At 48.2% G+C, this 18,825-nt stretch overlaps 2 protein-coding genes across 5 annotated transcripts; both read right to left on the bottom strand.

The window, feature by feature from the left end:
• Positions 1-24: 24 nt before the first annotated feature.
• Slc35a2 (solute carrier family 35 member A2) lies at positions 25-12,019 on the bottom strand. Of its 4 annotated transcripts, XR_012908898.1 has the most exons (6): positions 11,817-12,009; positions 10,157-10,339; positions 5,007-5,158; positions 1,588-2,321; positions 1,055-1,330; positions 25-296 (listed from the first exon to the last, which is right to left on the bottom strand). XR_012908898.1 is itself a non-coding variant. In XM_075956598.1 (5 exons), the coding sequence occupies exons 1-5, from the start codon at positions 11,905-11,907 to the stop codon at positions 269-271; spliced, it is 1,188 nt and encodes a 395-aa protein (XP_075812713.1). In that variant the 5' UTR covers positions 11,908-12,009; the 3' UTR covers positions 27-268. The 4 variants fall into 4 exon arrangements, 3 of the variants coding, with proteins under 3 accessions (XP_075812713.1, XP_075812714.1, XP_075812712.1); XM_075956598.1 differs by lacking the exon at positions 1,055-1,330 and having other exon boundaries at positions 27-296; XM_075956599.1 differs by lacking the exon at positions 1,055-1,330 and having other exon boundaries at positions 66-296; positions 1,588-1,731; positions 11,817-12,019.
• Positions 12,020-12,852: 833 nt separating this feature from the next.
• Positions 12,853-18,289, bottom strand: Pim2 (Pim-2 proto-oncogene, serine/threonine kinase). The gene is made up of 6 exons (XM_075956600.1): positions 17,847-18,289; positions 17,608-17,717; positions 16,697-16,747; positions 14,648-15,020; positions 14,043-14,219; positions 12,853-13,948 (listed from the first exon to the last, which is right to left on the bottom strand). The coding sequence occupies exons 1-6, from the start codon at positions 18,217-18,219 to the stop codon at positions 13,785-13,787; spliced, it is 1,248 nt and encodes a 415-aa protein (XP_075812715.1). The 5' UTR covers positions 18,220-18,289; the 3' UTR covers positions 12,853-13,784.
• Positions 18,290-18,825: the final 536 nt, after the last annotated feature.

The following is an 18,825-nucleotide window of genomic DNA, read 5'->3' as shown; positions in this document are numbered from 1 at the left end:
CCTTTCCAGGCTTCCCGACCCAAGCTGACAAGATGCAAAACACATTTTATTTGCAGAAACTCACCTAAGAAATACTGCAAAGTAGCGGGAGTTGAGGCGGGCCCATTAACAGGTTAGTCATGTCAGCCCTATGTGGGGCAGGGTTGGTGGGGACAGGGAGTTCCCATGTCTACCTCACCCTACCCCTAATACTGATAAGAGTTTAGTCCCAGCTGGGCCAGGGCAAGAAGGGAGAACGAAGGCAGGCCAGCATCTTCAATTCCAGCAGCTACGAGCCCTTCACCTTGGTGAGCAACCTGTGGTGAACATGGGAAGGAAAGAGAAACACAGAAAGCTGGGGTGGGCTGGCAAGAGGGTTCCCCGAGCAAGCGAAGGTGGTAGTAGTAAACTAGTAATCCTGGGGTTAATATCAGTGCTTATGTGGAAAAAGCAGGCCCTGGGTCAGAGAGCTACACATGCGCTAAATAAATACAACATCTTTATTTGGCATTGGGTATCCTGACATGTTCATTACAGTTCCTTAGAAAACAACACCCTCCCAAAAATCAGAACAAATTAATCAAAAATAAAGATCCAATGGCCCTATTTACAATAGCAAAGACAGCCCAGGCACCTTCCATGCGTGTATTTATGCACACACGCGCGCGTACATTCACTCACACACACACAGGCACACACATCTGGGATACAGTTAAGGAGTTAATAAGCTGGGGAGTGCGGGGGTGCAGGTTCCATGATTCATCAATTCTGACACCCGCCATGAAGTAAGGGTGTTTTAAACAGCCAATGGGGCTGAAGAGTGGGACTGGTAGCTTTATTTTTCCTTTGGATGTTTCAGAAGATAATCAATCCTTCATCTGTCTCTTCAATTACGTAAGATTCAGCCACATCAGGATTTCCCCTCCCCATTTCCCCAACACTCTGGATCATTATTAATCTGATTATCACAAATGCCCAAACTACTGAACAGCGAATGGTGCTTATTGCACCCTCCCCAACATGAGCTGATGCAAAATTCTCAGCTTGTGCCTCTCTCCTCACTCCAGGCACTTACAACAGGCCGATCTTCAAGGGTCTCTGTACCAGGGAAACTGCCCAAAAGCCTCATCAGAGACCAAGCTGTTGACATGATCCAGGGTGATGGTGCAGGAGAGAAGGCCTCACACAATAGGAAATGGAACCCCACGGGTAGTCATTAGTCGTTACTGAAGAGCTGCAGGGCTTTTGTCCAGTCTGCAGGATGGCTGGAATGAACTGTCCCAGGCATGAGAGACAGGACATCTCCAGCAGAGGGTCGTGGGGGAAAGCCTGGAATAGCAGTGCCCCAACCCTGTTCCCAAAGAGGTTAGCCTTGGTCAGAGGAAGCTGCTCAATAAAGCTCCTTCAGGAAAGGGGGATCCATCTACCAGGAAGGCTCATATCCCTAGTTCCATATCCCTCTAGAAGTATGGGAGAAAAAAACCCTCCAACCCCACGAAAGTCAGGCCCTGGCAACAACTTTGGACCTGCAGCAGCCCAACCCCCTCCACCCAACCCCCTACCCTGGCTCCCCCAACCACTACCAGCTCTCACTTCACCAGCACTGACTTTGGCAGAAAGGGCTCCGTGATGAGGTCTCCTCGAGAAGACAGCTGCGGTGGCGGTGGCTGCCCAGGAGGCTGCTGGTGAATGCAGGGCCCGGAGGCAGAGGCAGAAGTGGAGGCTATGGCTTTGACTGCACCTCGGGGGAGGCTGTAGAGGTAGACGGCACCAATGACCAGCCCAGCGCCCAGGGCAAATAAAGGGTCCAGGTGGAAGCCAAAGAGGCGAATGGAGGCAACAGTGGACAGTACAATGGACAGGGAGGTGGCAAAGCCTTTGAGGATGTTATCAGCATACTTGACAACGACAGCCACCAGGAGCCCACCAAAGGCTTGGTTTAGTACCACACCCCAGACAGCAGGTGTGTACCCAAAGAAGAAGCCTTGATGGGCTACAGCAGTGCCCTCAGCCCACCAGAGCCCCACCAGGCCCAGTGCTGTGCCAAAAAGGCCTAGCTGGAGGTTACGCAGCCACACAGAACCTGAGCTGCCTTTGAGGATCTTCTCAAAGTAGACCCCTGCGAAGCCTGAGGAGAGGCAGGAGGCCACGACAGCTGCTAGTCCTGCCCCAGGATTCTGATCCAGTGGCCGAGGGCCACCGCTACCAGCTTGCTGTGCCTGGACAATCGCAACACCAGTGAATAGCAGTACCAGGGAGGCCCACTGCAGGCGTGAGAGGCTGCGGTTCAACATGAGCACGGAGAACAGTGCTGTAGTCAAAATCTTCAGCTGATATGTCACCTGCAAGTTGCATATGAAAGGCACTGAGGGCTGGCCCCAACTCCCAGGAAGTGCAAGGGGCAGGGGACAGTACCCACTGTGGCTCTTCAGGCATAATGAAAAGGAGGGGTGGGGTACATGACAATAAAATTAACCAACCACTGACTACTGACTAATTTGTGGCTAACTAGTTCCCAAAGCCCCTCCCAGACGGCTAGGGATGCAGTCAATAGGTAACGAGCTTGCCTGGCAGACAGACTGCTGGCTTCCATCCCCAGCACCACATGCACTGGCATACGCCTATAATCCCAGCACTTGAAAAATGGAGGCAGGAGGATCAGAAATTCAAAGTCATTCTTGGTTATGTAGAGTCAGAGGCCAGTCTAGGCTAGAAATGGTCTCAAAAAAAGAAAAAAAAAGAACCTCCAGGCCACGCAGTGGTGGTGGTGCACGCCTTCAATCCCAGCATTTAAGGCGTGACTACAGAGCCAGGGTGGTGGCTCAGGCCTTTGATCACTCAGGAGGCACTCAGGAGGCAGAGAAAGGCAGATCTCTGTGAGTTCAAGGCCAGCCTGATCTACAGAGTGAGTTCCAGAACAGCCAGAGCTGAGAGAATCCCTGTCTTGAAAAGCAAACAGAGGAGACTCCATGGATCTGCCGCAGGAGATACATACTGGACCTTTGCTGGTAGGCCACAACCTCATGGTTAAATCAAGATGTGAGAGTTAGCCAATAAGAGGCTAGAACTAATGGGCCAAGCAGTAACTTAATTAATACAGTTTCTGTGTGGTTATTTTGGGTGTAAGCTAGCCAGGCAGCTGGGAAAAACAAGCGGGCTCTCTCCCTTTACAACAATTGGCACTCCGTGTTCAACTAACCCCACGTAAAATCTGAGAGGGCTTGAAAAAGGAATTCTAGACTAAAAAAAAATAGAAAAAAAGAAAAACAGGCAAACAAAAAAGAAAAAGAACCTCTCAGTGAGTTACAAAAAGGTAGCTGTGCCTAAGTGTCCCGAGTCACACGTAAATCTACAACCCAATACTATTTTCCTAGCTATGTGATAGGGACAAATCACTTGTCCTTTCTCAGGCCTGGCATCATCTCTATAAAGTAAGACTGATGTATGTAAAACACCTCCAAGCAGGCGATGAAGAGGGTCGTCTTCAACCACAACAAACCCAGAAAATATTTTAGATTACTGTGTCCAGCATGGCCTGGGCACTATATCAGAAATAGTGCATCTAATCTTCACAAGTACCCTGGAACTGAACACCACTAGAATCTACAATTTAATGATGAGAAAGCTAGGCAATGGTCACTCATGACTGCAATCACAACACTTAGAAGTTGGAGTAAGAATAATGAGTTCAAGGCCAGACTGATCCTGTCTCAAAAACCAAACAAAATAAAAGCTGAAGATATAACTTAGCTGGTAGTTTTGCTTAGCAGGCACAAAGTGCTAGGTACGGTCCCTAGCACTTATCATAAACAGGGCATGGTGACACACACACCTATAATCCTAACACTTGAGGGGTCAAAGCAGGAGGATCACAGCATGTCATGTTACATAACAAGTTGACAGTCAGCCTGGGCTACATGAGACCCTGTCTAAAGAAAATGAAATGAAATTAAAATAAGGATGGGCAAATAAAGGTAGAGAAAGGTAAGTGACTGACTCCCCAAATCACAGAGTTAGAAAGCAGCAGCGCTGGGATTTGAACCCAGGCAACCTTGCTATATCTAGGTTCTTTAATCAACCTTCTGAAAACAAGACTAACCATAGATGCTACAGATTTACCAATAAGCATTCAAAGACTCTTTCCGGGTATTTTTCTTTGGATAGGGTTTCTGCCTTTAAGAAATATTTGATGCGTGCAGGTGTTTTGCCTGCATGAATATCTGTGCACCACAAACATAGCTAGTGCTTTTGGAGGTGAAGAGGGCATCAAATCCTCTGAAAATGGAGCTACAAATGGTTGTGGGTGCTATGTGGGTGCTAGGACTCAAACCTGGGTCCTGTAGAAGAGTAGTCAGTACTCTTAACTGTTGAGCCCCATTTCTTTTTTTTATTTATTTATTATGTATACAATATTCTGTCTGTGTGTATGTCTACAGGCCAGAGAGGGCACCAGACCTCACTACTGATGGTTGTGAGCCACGATGTGGTTGCCGGGAATTGAACTCAGGACCTTTGGAAGAACAGCCAGTGCTCTTAACAACTGAGCCATCTCTCCAGCCCCCTGAGCCCCATCTCTTAAGTCCCCTAAAATAGTTTCTTTTTTGAAATATTTATTCATTATGTATACCTTGCTCTATCTGCATGGCATAAGAGGGCACCAGATCTCATTGTGAGTCACCATGTGGGTGCTGGGAATTGAACTCAGGACCTCTGGAAGAGCAGCTAGTGCTCTTAACCTCTAAGCCATCTCTCCAGTCCAAGAAATAGTTTCTTTTTGTAGTCCTCAAACCCCAAATCCTCCTGCTTCAACTTCCTGAGTGCTGGGTTTGCAGGTATATGCCACCATGTCTGGTCTTAGGTATATTTTCAGTTTTCCCAGCATCCCCCTTATTCCCAATTTTGACACATATGGAAGCCATAGTGGAGGGAGTTCAAAGAAGGTGACATAGTTCCTGCTCCTTACAGACCACCTCCCTCCGTCTCCCTCTCCCACTTCCCCAGGAGCTTATGCTGGGCTGGGGGCTCACCTGGAAAGTGGCAGCTGGCAGGTTGGAGATGGCAACATACTGGAGGTTATTCTGCAAGGTATAGATGAGAGACGGCACAGCAAGCTTGAGTGTGTCCACATACTGCACCAGGACAGCCTCATGGAGGAAGAGAACCAGGTGCTTCACATTACCTATGTGGGAAGAAGGTCTGCTGAGGATTGGGACCAGGCTTGGCCCCTTTGCTCACCTCCCAGTCCTGCCTTCCCTCACCGCCGAACTACTCTCCCCCTCCTAGCAGCTCAGTTTCTTCTACAGTAGCACATCAATGCCAATAAGAACTTTTTCTGAGTTTGACCTGGTGGCACACACCTTTTATCCCCACCCCTGGGAGATGGAGGCAGGTGGATCTGGTTAGTTTGAGGCCAGTGCCAGACCAGCAAGGACTACATAATGAGATTATGTCTTTTAAACAAAAAGCCTTTCTGATACAGAACTTAATGGCTGCAAAGGGGAATGGTGATATAGTTCAGGGGTTGGGCACTCAGTGTGTGTGTCCCCAGGTTTTACCCCAACACTGTAAGAAAAAAATACTAACGGTCACAAAACTATTACCTATCCCACTATGCCTGCTATCAACCATAGTCTACCCACCTGAGAGCTACTTCCCTGGCATGAACCCATTCAGGGCAAGCACTTGATATGTCTGTACAATGAAATAATTACCAGTAACTAGAAGCATGTGACATAGAGCTTCCTGGTTCCTGGGCAGGGGTATACAACTATCAGAAGGGAGGTTTTAGATTTGTTTGTTTTGTGATTCGTCCAGGGCCTCACACACCACTGAGCTACACATCCAACCCAAGGCTTTTAAACACCCTAGTTCCTTAATGGTCCATGAGCCACTTGAGGACAGAATACATTTCCCATCAAACAAATCCTTTTTCTCAGCCCTAGACACATTAAGCTGCCCCTGCCGTATGAATGAATGCAGCCCTTTTTCCTTTCTTCTCAAAACAGAGTCTCTCTATGGAGCCTGGGCTGGCCTCAAATTCTCCTCCATCCTTCTGCCCTAGCTTCTTGAGTAAGCACCAACATGTACCAGTTGAATGTAATCCTTTTTTGTTTTTTGTTTTTTTGAGACATGGTCTCACTTTGTAGCCAAGACTGGTCTTGAACTCACAGATCCACCTTGCCTGTCTCCCAAGTGCTGTGATTAAAGGCGTTCGCCACCATGCCAGTTCTTGACCATTAAACAGAAGTCTGGTTGAGAACTTCTACAATTAACCGAGTATCATTTCCTATGTAATAAGGTCTATGTAAAGCTCACCACATTTTTTTGAGACAGGGTTTCTCTGTAGCTTTGGAGCCTGTCCTGAACTAGCTCTGTAGACCAGGCTGACCTTGAACTCACAGAGATCTGCCTGCCTCTACCTCCCGGGTGCTGGGATTGAAGGTGTGCGCCACCACTGCCTGGCAAAACTCATCACATTTTTAGTTTTGGTCTTTGAGATTAAACCTAAGACTCTCAAGTGTGTTAAGCACATTTACCAATTGAGTTATATACCCAGCCCTACATTTTACTATTATTATTTCATTTAGACAGAGTTCACAGAACCCAAACTGGCCTTGAACTTGCTATGGAACCAAGGATGAATTCATCTTTTAGGTTTTACCTGAAGTCAGTTATCCCTAGAAGATCTCCACAACCACACTGCACAGGGTCAGCTTAGGAATGCCTGTCTGATGCTGATCCATAAAATTCTCCCCCTGCCCATCAGAGCACTTATTTCAGTAGTAATTAATGGATTTTTGACTTCGTATTTTCCAGGTGTTAAGAAGGTAATATGCGTACCACAAAACACATCACAAATCCTGCATAGCTATAACTGCATATCATAAAAAAGCACATCCATATTTCTGCGGAGAATTCTGTAGATATACACACAAAGTGGAAAAACTCAAACATAGGTCTACCACCTATGTCAGAACTCCACATCAGGTCAGGTTTAGGTTGCTGGTTATTTTGGTTTTTCCGATTTCAAAGTCTTACTATGTAGCTGAGGAAAGCCTCTTGCTCAAGTGCCAGGATTACAAGCACACAGTGATGTTCCTTTTGTAGTGATGGGGATGGAACCGAAGGCTTTAGCACATGCTGAGCGAGTGTTCAACACTGGGGGCAAGGTTATCACCAACTAATTCAAGGAAAAGCAAAGTGAGCAGAGAGTGATGAAGTGCCTGTATCTGCAACCCAAGCTACCAGAGAGGCGGAGGGAGGAGGGACACTTTAGCCCACCAGCTGGAGTTTAAGATGGGTCTAGTTGGTGCAGTGAGATCTTGTCTCAAAAGGGGAAAGAGAGGGAGAGCCAGACAGGCGAGCAAATTAAATTTGTGGATCATCATGGTGGTGCATACCTAAAATCATATTTGGGAGGTAGAGGCAAGAGGATCATGAGTTCAAATCCAAGCTCAGCTACAGTGTTAGAAAGCAGCCTGGGCTATCTGAGATGATATCAAAAAATCAAAATAGGGCCAGCAAGATGGCGCATGAGGGTAAGGGTACTTGCTGCCAAGCCTGACATGAATTCCCAAGACCCATATGATGTAACGAGAAATTCAGTTCTTTTAAGTTGTCTACTGACTTCCACTTGCATGCATAGCACATGGGTGCCCACCTCCCAAATTAATAATAATAACAATAAAACTGTGGATAAAAGCTATTGTTGCCAGGTGGTTGTGGAGCACGCCTTTAATCCCAGCACTCAGAGTCAGGCAGATCTCTGAGTTCAAGGCCAGCCTGGTCTACAGAGTGAGTCCCAAGTCACTCAGGGCTGATACAGAGAAACCCTGTCTTGAAAAAAAAGTAAGAAAAGAAAGAAGGCATTATAACTTTGAACACTTATGAACCACTTAATCTTTTGGGTTTCTAATTTGTGTGTGGGAATGTGGACGGACTGGTGCCCTCATCCACACATGGACACATGGACGACAGAGACTGATATTGGGTGTCTTCCTCTATCACTTTCCACCTTATTATTTTTTGCTTGTTTGTTTTCAAGACAGGGTTTCTCTGTGTAACAGTCCTAGCTGTCTTAGAACTAGCTCTTGTAGACCAGGCTGGTTTTGAACCCACAGAGATCCACCTGCCTCTGTCTCCCGAGTGCTGGGATTAAAGGGGTGCACCACCACCGCCCAGCATTTTACCCATGAAGCCATCTTCTCTGCCCCTATTGTTTTGGTTTTTGCATGCACATGTGCGTGTGTATGTGTGTGTTACTGGGGATGAACCTACAGCCCTAAATAAATTAGGCAAGTGTTCTACAGCTGGGCTACATTTTTAGTCCTTTTATCTGTATTATGTGTGATGCATGCGTTTGAGTGTGGGCATGCACAGTCCATGGTGTGGAGGTCCAAGGACACCTTAGAGGCTAAAGTCAGTTCTCTCCTTCCATCATGGGTCCTGGGAATAGAGTTCAGGCTGTCAGGATTGCATGGCAAGAGCTTTTACCTTACCTGCTAAGCTATCTTGCCAGTCCTATGTTTTGAGACTGGGTCTTACAAAGTTGATCAGGATAGTATTGAACTTATGATTTCCCTGCCTCAGCTTCTCAAGCAGCTAAGATTACAGACCTGCACCATCAGGCCTGGTTTTGCTTTTTTATTCATTGGTGGTTTGGGAGTTTTGTTTGTTTGTTTGTTTTGTTTTGAGGCAGGATCATGTTTCCTGTTAAACACCTTTTATTTGCATTTTTGTTTTTGTTTGTTTTTTTAAAGATTTATTTATTTATTATGTATACAACATTCTGCCTCGATGTATGCCCGCATGCCAGAGGAGGGCGCCAGATCTCAGTACAGATGGTTGTGAGCCACCATGTGGTTGCTGGGAATTGAACTCAGGACCTCTGGAAGAGCAGCCAGTGCTCTTAACCTCTGAGCCATCTCTCCAGCCCCCTGTTTTGTTTGTTTTGTTTTTCAAGACAGGGTTTCTCTGTAGCTTTGGCGCCTGTCCTGGAACTAGCTCTTATAGTCCAGGCTGGCCTCGAACTCACAGAGGTCCACCTGCCTCTGCCTCCCAAGTGTTGGGCTTGAAGGCGGGCACCACCACGGCCCAGCTTTGAGACAGGATCTTGCTTCAGCCTAGGAAGACGTGGAATTTATGATCCTCCTGCCTCAGATGACAGGTATGAACCACCGTCCCTAGCTTTATTGTTATTTCATCATGTATGATTTTTATTATGTTTCCTTGTTTTAGATAGAATTTCAGATAGCTCAAGCTATCCCTGAACATTCACTACATAGTCAAAGATGACCTTGAACTTCTGATCCTTCTGCCTTAGATTATAGGCATTTATCATAACTGTTTTTTTGTGGTGCTGGAGATCAAATCCAGAGCTTTATATATGCTAGGCAAGCACTCTAACAACTAAACTACACCAACTCTAGGTATTATAATTCCACTTATTGCTTGTTTTCTTGTTTTGCAGCTAGCCTTGAATTCATGAAATTAACTGATGCTGTGCCTTAGTATGCTGACCAGCTGCGGTTACAAGTGCAGATGTGTAAAAGATATGTAGCTCAGCAGTGAGCAGCTAGCTTTCTGACAGGGTGGTCAAGAGTTGAGAGTTGTGAGCCTGGATAATGTGTGGAAAGATAGCTTTACTATTTTATTATTCTTTCTGACTGTGTGTGTATGTGTGTGTGTGTGTGTGTGTGTAGTGGAATTCTCCATATTCTTTTCCCTTTCTCTCTCTCTCTCTCTCTCTCTCTCTCTCTCTCTCTCTCTCTCTCTCTCTCTCTCTCTCTCTTTTAGACAAAAGCATGTGTAGCCCAGGCTAGCCTTGAACTTCCTATGTTATCTTGAGCTCCTCATCGTCCTGCCTCCACCTTCCAAATGCTGTTACTAGAGGCATGTGCCAGTACACTTGGCTTCCACGGGATAAAGTTAAATCTTTGAATCACTGTTGAGTGTTCTGTTGCCTATTGGGCAGACTATGTCACTACTGCAGTTCCCAGGTTTAAGGGACATACAAGTGCCGAGACAACTTGGCACAGCTGGAGTGGCAAGGAAGCTTAGATGGCACTTACATACTCCGAAAGCACTTTCAGAAAGATTCTCCCAGAAAACAAGCCTCCCCGGCGTGCTTACACACAGGGAGTCAGATCAACCACCCAGCCCCTTCCCTGACTCATACCCCTCTTCTGTGCGAAGAGCAGCAGGAGACAGGTGACACCTTTGAGTACTTCAGCCATGACTACAGCGGTGGTGGCAAAGAAGCGGTCCCCAGGCAGTGTGCGAGCATATCGAATGCTAAGGATGAGGGAGGCGTTCTGGACCACCAGCACAGCTAAGGATATGTACTTGAGGCGCCGGTGAGCTGTAGGGAGTGGAAGGAACATAGAAGGATGGGGTCAGAAGCTGTCAGGGTTTAGCCACCCACCTCCCCCCTCTTCTCAATCAAAATCCTTCCAGCCACTGGAACTTCCTCTGCCTGCCCTTCCTGACTCAACTGAGAATCTGATTCCCTACCTGTTTCCACACCCTCTGTTGCCGGCAAGTATCAGACAGAGTCCCATTCTGGCCAGCTCTTACTGTGGAATCCCTGGTAGGGTGTGAGGAAATGGCCTAGGCAGGCCCTGGACACACATACCCACTTCTCCCTCCCCGGGGAAGCAGCTCTTTCCCAGACAGCATCGCCCGGATTTACTGAATGTGTGCAGCATGCCTATCACTGAGCTATGGGATTCACATGGATTCTCACCCAGCATTTGGTCTCTGAGGGTACTTTGAATCATCCCATTTTGTGGATGAGCAAATTGAGGATTTCTAGGAAGTGATGTTTCTACTTGCAGGACTGTCCCATAAATGAAATATCAGAATATAATGAATGGGGCAATTGTTCAAAATGCCCACCTCCTAAGGACTGTCCTACTTTCCTATCTTTTACAATGATTACCCAACAGTCTGATTACCTTAATCACATACGGAAATACTTCCCTACTGCTGTACACCCTCCTCCCAGACAAAGAACAATTCTTTGTTCTCCCCACACTGACAATGAGCTCTCTCTGCTATATAGGACTTGGCACCCTCAGAATGTTCTTTCCCTGACCTATAAGGAAGGAACCCTCCCACCTCAACATAAATAGAACTATCTCCATTTGGATGGGACAGCCCCAGAGCATACTCTCCATGTAATGAAGGACAGCCTCATGCTCAAAATGGATCCACTAGTCATACAAGGATGTGCCCCACCCTGACAATTTATAAGGTCCCTTTATAAGGAAGAAGCCACCACCCTAAGAATCGTCTCTCTCCCTTCTATAAGGAAAAACTCCTACCCCAGAATCCGTCTCTCCCTTCTGCAATTAAAAACTGCCCACAGCCCCCGAACATTCTCAGTGGTCTTAGCCTCCTCAAAAGGAAATTTCCCCCACACATTCATAACGGTCTTTATTTCCAAGTCCAGGGCCCCCGTCACAAACACCCACAAAACGACCGATTCCTACCTTGCAACCTACAATGGTCCGTTCTCTCCTCCCTTCTTTCAACAACACACACACACACACACACACACACACACACACACACACACACACAGACACACACACACAGACACAGACACACACACAGACACACACACACACACACACACACACACACACACACACACACACACACACACACACACACACACACACACACACACACACACACACACACACACACACACACACACACACACGTCGGTCCGTTCACACGAGATGCCGCTGTCACTTCAGCCAAGGATCATTCCACCCCCAAGGTCCCCGAACTCCGCCCGGCCAACTGCTCTCTGACTGAGGTCATCTCACCCGCTGTAGCGGACCCAGACTCCAGCACGCCCGCGGACACGGCCCCTGGCCCGGCCGCCGCGGATGATCCGCCAACCCCAACCGCTGCCATGTTGGCATCTGCCCGTCCCGTCCCCTCGGCAACAGCAGGCTACTTCCGTATCCATCACGTCCGCTTCCGGACCTCCGGCGTGGAGGGCGGGGCATTAGCTGGGACTGCGAGGTGGTGTTTTTAGCCCGTTCCAAGCCTGATTCTAAAATGGTGGTTTCGGACTTCCCAGATTCCATCAGCTGGAGACCAAGGACGCGAGACCCATCTCCCATAGCCTTTACACATCTATTGGCATGCTCGCGACACTAGACCGGGCCCACACCTCCCGTTTGCCCGCCTCACTGACCCCGACTGTCCGAACCGCCTTCCCAAACAGTCCTGCGGTTTCATTGGTTCCTTGGTTCTTCCATCTCCGCTTTTATTGGAACCTTCAGATGGCACCACCCTCCTCGCATCAGAAACTCAGTTCTATTCCCACCATCCAGCCAGGTCCCGCCCTCTAAGGCCCGGAGGCCAACTGGGATGAATCGGACTTTGGAGAAGGCGGGACAAGTGAGTCATAGGCCTGCCGCTAGGTTCATAGAATTCATTGCTGAACTAGAGTAGGGAAGGCTTAGTCACCATAATAGAGGAAAATGAGAAGCAGGTTCAGGACAATTGACGTCAGGATTAGAGAGACCAAGGGAGGTGAGCTGAGGAAGATGCAAAGGAGGGGCATGAAAGGCAAAGACAAAATTAAGATTTAAATCAAGTTAAGAGCTACACAGAAAGTGCTAGAAAAATTCCAGTTGGAGCCTGGGATTTATTTTTGTGCAAGTAAACCCCAGCACTCCAAGTTTGAGGCTAGCTTGGGCTTCAAAAAGACCCCATCTGAAAACAAAACAAAAACGGTCAGACTGGCCCCCTTCTCTGACTTGGTTTTTCTTCAGAAATTTTTCTTCAGCCATCTAAATTCAACAGGCAGTAGATGCTCCACTAATGCTTTCCTCTATAAATGGCCATTCATTCGTGACTTCATTATTTATTAAATAGGTTTCCACACATGGCTTTTTAAATAATCCAGGCAGGGGGAGAAGGGACAGGAGGGCACAGCTGCAGCTCTCCTACCTCCAGTACATAATTATTTACACTTTACCACTGGACAATCCTGGCTCAGGAGGAGGCAGCAAAAGTTGGAGAGGGGGGACCCCAGGAGAACAAACAGTAAGACTTATTTCCTCCATCCCATCCCCCCAAAACCATCCATCCCATCCTAGTCTCTGGTGGTGTCCGATGATGTCCATCTCCCATTCCTTCCCAAATTATGGAAGTAAGGTTCTTCTCACCAGAATAAGAGCACTTGGGATAACAATAGGGTCCCCTCACCAAAAAGTAAAATAAAATTAAATTAAATTAAAATTAAAAAAAGCAGTGGGATACTAATTAATAGGGCTTAATAGGGTGTTACCTTCTCCAGAATAATCATTTCTGGGCTAAGGCAGGCAAGCAGCAACTGAATTGAGATCCCAGGGTAAGGGCCCTTTTGCTAAAGAGCTGCTGGGGTATTTAAGGAAAGCACCCTTGCCCGAGTGAGAGCATTTAAACTAAGTGTCTAAGTTTGTGGTAGTAGTATAGGAGGTGCCAGTGTAGGGACTACAATGTCATAATAAGAATCATAGGGCCTAGAAGGGAAGGAATCCAACCAAATAAACATCCTTAACAGAACAAGAAACAAGTAACTCCCCCCTCCCAAATAAGGGACCACAGGTTCCGAGAGGAGAGCTCCTTCACAGGATTGGGATAGGAACTGGGCAGACTTGGCTATCTTCTGACCCCTGATCCTTATTCCCTGACCTTAGTAATACTGGATCTTTAACAACCTGTATAACCAGGTCAACAGATGTCCATCTATCCCTGTAGCATGACCATGGGATTCCAACCAGAGAGCCTGGCTGGGCCTAGGGAAGCAGGGACCAGGGTAAGGGGGTGGTGCTTCCTTTGGAGGGATTGATGGGCGCTTCTTCAGCTGGTGTTTGCATCCAGGGGTCCAGCAGAATCTCCTCCAGTGAAGGTCGGGAGCAGGGTTTAGGGGCCAGGCACCGGCGGATTAGGGCACAGCAATCTGTGAGGTCAAGAAACACAAGGGAGATTAGCAGTCAGCAAAGGGTACCCAGTCCTGGGAGGAAGGAAGCCTGTGGGGTCAGCGAGGGTCTCACCTGGGGAGACATGAGCAGGAAAGTGGGGCTCAGCCTCCAGAATCTCCTGGTCCCTCTCGAAGGGAATGTCCCCACAGACCATGTCATAGAGGAGGACACCCAGTGACCAGACAGTAGCTGGGAGGGCATGGTACTGATGTCGAGAGATCCACTCTGGAGGGCTATACACCCTTGTCCCTGCACACAAGCCAAGAATTAGATCTTTCCCTGATGGTGCCCTTTGTCGAACCCTGTGTCCCTAGAAGTATGAACTGTAAATTAAAGGAGAGTATCCACTGCTTCAAATTTAACAGTAGAGTCCTGTCAGCAGCAAAACAGCTTAAAAAGAGCACTTCCAAGTTAACACTAAGATTGTCTTACCAGAAGCAAAACAAACAAGCAAAAAACCCAACAGCAAAACCCAACACTAACAAGATCCCCACACTAAAAAATAAGAGCCCAGAAGGTTAAGAAACTGTAATTGGGCTTGAGAATCAAGAACCTTAAAGGGTACGATTTAGGTCAAAGGTTACAAGGACAATCCAATAATAAAGCTCAAAAGCCAGAAGAATTAAAGACTAAAAACAGCCCCCTCCCCCGCATAAATTGTAGGGAAGAATCCTTACCATCAAAGTCCGTGTATGGTTCATCATGCAGCAGGGCCCCAGAACCAAAATCAATGAGTTTAATACAACCCCGGCAGAGGTCTATCAGGATGTTCTCATCCTTGATATCACGGTGGACAACTCCGCGAGCATGGCAGTGCTGGACAGCTGCCACTACTTGGGTAAAGAAGCTGCGGCTACGGCTTTCACCCAGCGGGCCCTTCTCTGTGATGTAGTCAAAAAGATCCTGGGCAGGCATAGGCCGTTCAAGGACCAGCATGAAGCCCTCTGGGGTCTCAAACCAGTCAAGCAGGCGTATCACACCTGGATGCCCGTTGCCTTCACCCACCTTCCACAGCAGTGCTACCTCAAGTGGGCAAGTCACTGAGTCTGACTGGGGTGGGAAGTGAAAAGAAAAAAAAAGAAGGTAGATGGTAAGTCTGAGCTCTACTGTCAATATAGCAGTTTATTTTCAGAGCACTGGTTTTTGACCTTTGGCAAGCCAGACCTCTCAGTACCCTTTCAAAGGCTCAAATCCATCAGAGTGAAATGAGCAGAAGCCATATACATCTGGCATGTAGCAGCTCAGTAAATATTTGAATAAGTTAAAGTGTTTTCTTTGGGGGGGGGAATGGGGTTTGAGACAGGATCTCTACATAGACCAAGCTGGCCTGGAACTCAAAGAGATCCACCTGCTTTTACCTCCAGAGTGCTGGGATTAAAGTGTGCACCACCATGCCTGGCCTTCAAATTTAAAATTTAAAAGTCCCTCTGCATAAGAACTATCATGGGATCTATTTACCTGTCTTATTAGCCAACATCCAGATCAGGGCAGTTTTTCTGCACACTAGATAACTCTATGAATGTTTCTAAATGGAAGTACTTTACAGGAAAGAGGCTAGCAATGAAAAGTAATTAACTACTATTATTGTATAAGTGTTGAAGGACTCAATACGCGAGATGGACAGAGCAGTTAGAAGAAGAGATCTAGTACCTACTGAATTCGAATAAATGTCGTACTTTGCAAAGTGCCTATAATTATGTCACTGCATAGATGTTCTCTGGCTTTTAAATTTTGTCTCATTTTTGAGACAGGATCTTGCCATGTAGCCCAAACTGGCCTCAAATTCACGGAAATCGCCGGGTGGTGGTGCCGCACGCCTTTAATCCCAGCACTCGGGAGGTAGAGGCAGGTGTATCTCTGTGAGTTCGAGGCCAACTTGCTCTACAAGAGCTAGTTCCAGGACAGGCACCACAAACTACAGAGAAACCCTGTCTCGAAAATAAATTAAAAAAAAAAGAAAGAAAGTAAGAAAAAGAAAAGAAAATCCTCAGAAATCCTAGTGTCACAGCCTCTTGAATGTTGGGATTACAGATATGCACCACCAATCCTGGCTTTCATTTGTTAAAAACAGTTTACAGTGATTAACTGCTAAGGACCTGGCACAGAGCAAACACTCAATGAACGCGACGTTTTGTCAGTTCAACTAGCACAACTCAATAACACCACCCCCTACACCTATACAGACAGTGCCAAGGGTCTTGTTGCCTCAGGTGAGGTCCATTAGAGACCCACTAACTTGCACAGTCACAGACAGGTTTTTCTCAGGGAGACGCAAATTCTTCGGCTACTGCGCAGGCTCGCCCTCCCTCCCTTCTCCGGCCCAGAGCCGGCATAGACTGTCTGAAATGCCCGCCAGGGGGAGCTCTCACCTACAATTTGCCCAGACCCGCCCTGATGTCCGTTAGCTTTCTCCGGGTGGCAGAGGCAGCAGCCAGCATTACCATGACAACCAGTGACCTAGGCCCCTCCTTCCCCACCAGCATGTCTTGTGAACAGCCCCAGAAGCAGTGTTTGGAAGAAAGATGCAAAAGGAGAGTTTGAGAGGAGAATCCAGAGCTCTGGGCAAATTGAGGTGAAATCAGAACTATCACATAAAGGCAGTAAACACAGGTTGGTGAGGTTCTCACGGTTTCAGGGCCCAGGGAATAATACATCCCCTAGAAAAAATCAGGGGGTGAGTTCGGTGATGGAGTCCACGGGTCATGACGTACACCAAAGACACTCACCACGGTGGACCAGCCTAGCACACGGTTCCGGGAGATTACTTTGATGGCCACCTAGAAAAAATACTGAGATAAGGGGGCCAGCCGGTGATCCCAGACTCTTCTCAGTCTAGACCCTCTGCCCAATTCCAGTCTCTCCACTCTAGTATTTCTAGTTCCCATACGTATCACACCCACTGGAGCTTGGATGCCTATCCAGCACTCTGAAGGCCCCAGAATCGTGTTAACTCCATCCAGCTAGCATCTTTACTCCTGAGCTCTTGTCGGGAAAGCATCAAGACCCCCTGAAATCCAGAATGGAGCTATATTTTTTCTTTTGTTTTCTTTTTCCCACTGTCTCCCTACATCCCCCACCCTCTGACGCTGGTGTTGAACTCAGTGTTTGTGAATGATGGACAAACAACCCACCATTGACCCATATCCCCACATTCAAATTCTAAGTTTTTTGACATCGCAAGCCCTCCTCCATAATTCTACCCATCTCCAGGACACAACAACTATGTATCTGGATTCTTGTTTTCACGACTCCACTCTTAACACCTACTCAAAAAAATCCCCACTTCCCCCCCAACACGTACACACGCGCGCGCACACACACACACACAAACACACACGCATGAACGCACGCACGCAAATACCATGCATGGATCTTGGGGTCCGGTCCTGAAGATCTGCCCCCTTCCCAGTATAAATACCCGGTCTTCCAGAATTCCAGCCCACCTCCATACCCACCTGGACTGCAGACACACGTGCGCACTCACACATTCACACACATAGACTCAGACAGCAACCCTGCTCCTTATGATTCTACTACACATTTGCAAGCTCCCCACTGGAACAAGTGGCATCTCCGTTCCCCCACCACCACCCTTCGCCAAAACACCTGACCCTCCCAGAACCCCTCTAGGGGATACCTGACGTCTATCCGTGACGCGGTGTCCCGCGAAGACGGTGCCAAAGCCTCCCTTACCCAGGAGGGGGCCAAGTCGGTATTCGGCCTCGAAAGCTGCCCGATTCTTGCCACCTACGCAAGCGGAGGCGAGGAAATCAGGGTGGCGGTGTACTCTGATCCCAGCCGTGACTCTCGCCCCCACACCGACACCCATCATTCCAGTCCTCCCAACCTGCTTGTGACAGGGGAGATTGCGCTCACCTGGAGGCTGCGTGGGGGTTACAGGGGGCGAAGGAAGCCCCTGCAGAGGCTTGGTCAACATGGAGGAGGAGCTGCGTAGATTGAGCCCGCTGAATCCGCTGAGCCCGCAGGGCGTGGATGCCCGGGGCAGAGCGGCTGGAGAGCCAGGGCTGGGGGGCGCCAGGGTGGAAGGTAGGGAATCTGGTGGCCCGGAAGCGCCCGCAGACGGCGCAGCGTTAAGATTCGTCGCGCGCGCCAGCCCCAACGCTACTGAGCCGGGGCACGCGCCTCCCGGAGAGTCGCCCTGCGCGACAGCCCCGCCCACCTGGCTTTGATCAATCCGGACACGGCACCTGCTGTACCCCGGCCAATCGGAGCCAGTCCTTATTTGCATGCCACCATCAACGTTTCAAGTGTCCCTTATGCAAATACATGCCAAGTTCTTCCGCGGAGGCGGGGCCTGCATGCAAATGTGGGGGCGGGGCGCGCGCGCACAGACACACAGACACACGCGCTCGTGCACACGCACTCACGAACAGGTTTTGGGAATCCCTTTGCGACAACCCCGTTTGTTTTGGTTGTTAGTGTGGTGGGGTGTGTGTAGACACTTAGAAAAGAAAGCGCAGCCTCCTTTCCTAGGATGCAGGTTTGCTGCCGCCGTCGCTTTTGCAGCCTTGGATTGGTGAGGAGACAACGCCAAACCAGCTTTTAAGAATCAAAGCCTGACCTGGCGGTTGTGGCGCATACCTTTAATTCCAACACTCGAGAGGCAGAAGCAGGCGGATCTTTATGAGTTCGAGACCCGCGTGGTCTACAGAGCGAGTTTAGAGACAGTCAGGACTTGTTATTCAGAGAAACCCTGTCTTGGGAAACAAACAAAAAACCCCAACAACAACAACAAAAAAACCCAACCAGAACCTGGAGCTAGGCAGGGTACTATGATGCAAGGGTGTTTCTCACCCAAGCTTAGGCATCCTTTGCCTCAAAACTGTAACCAGGC

This window comes from Microtus pennsylvanicus, chromosome X (assembly GCF_037038515.1).
Source record: "Microtus pennsylvanicus isolate mMicPen1 chromosome X, mMicPen1.hap1, whole genome shotgun sequence".
Classification (NCBI taxonomy): domain Eukaryota; kingdom Metazoa; phylum Chordata; class Mammalia; order Rodentia; family Cricetidae; genus Microtus; species Microtus pennsylvanicus.
This window is presented reverse-complemented; position numbering and strand designations above follow the sequence as displayed.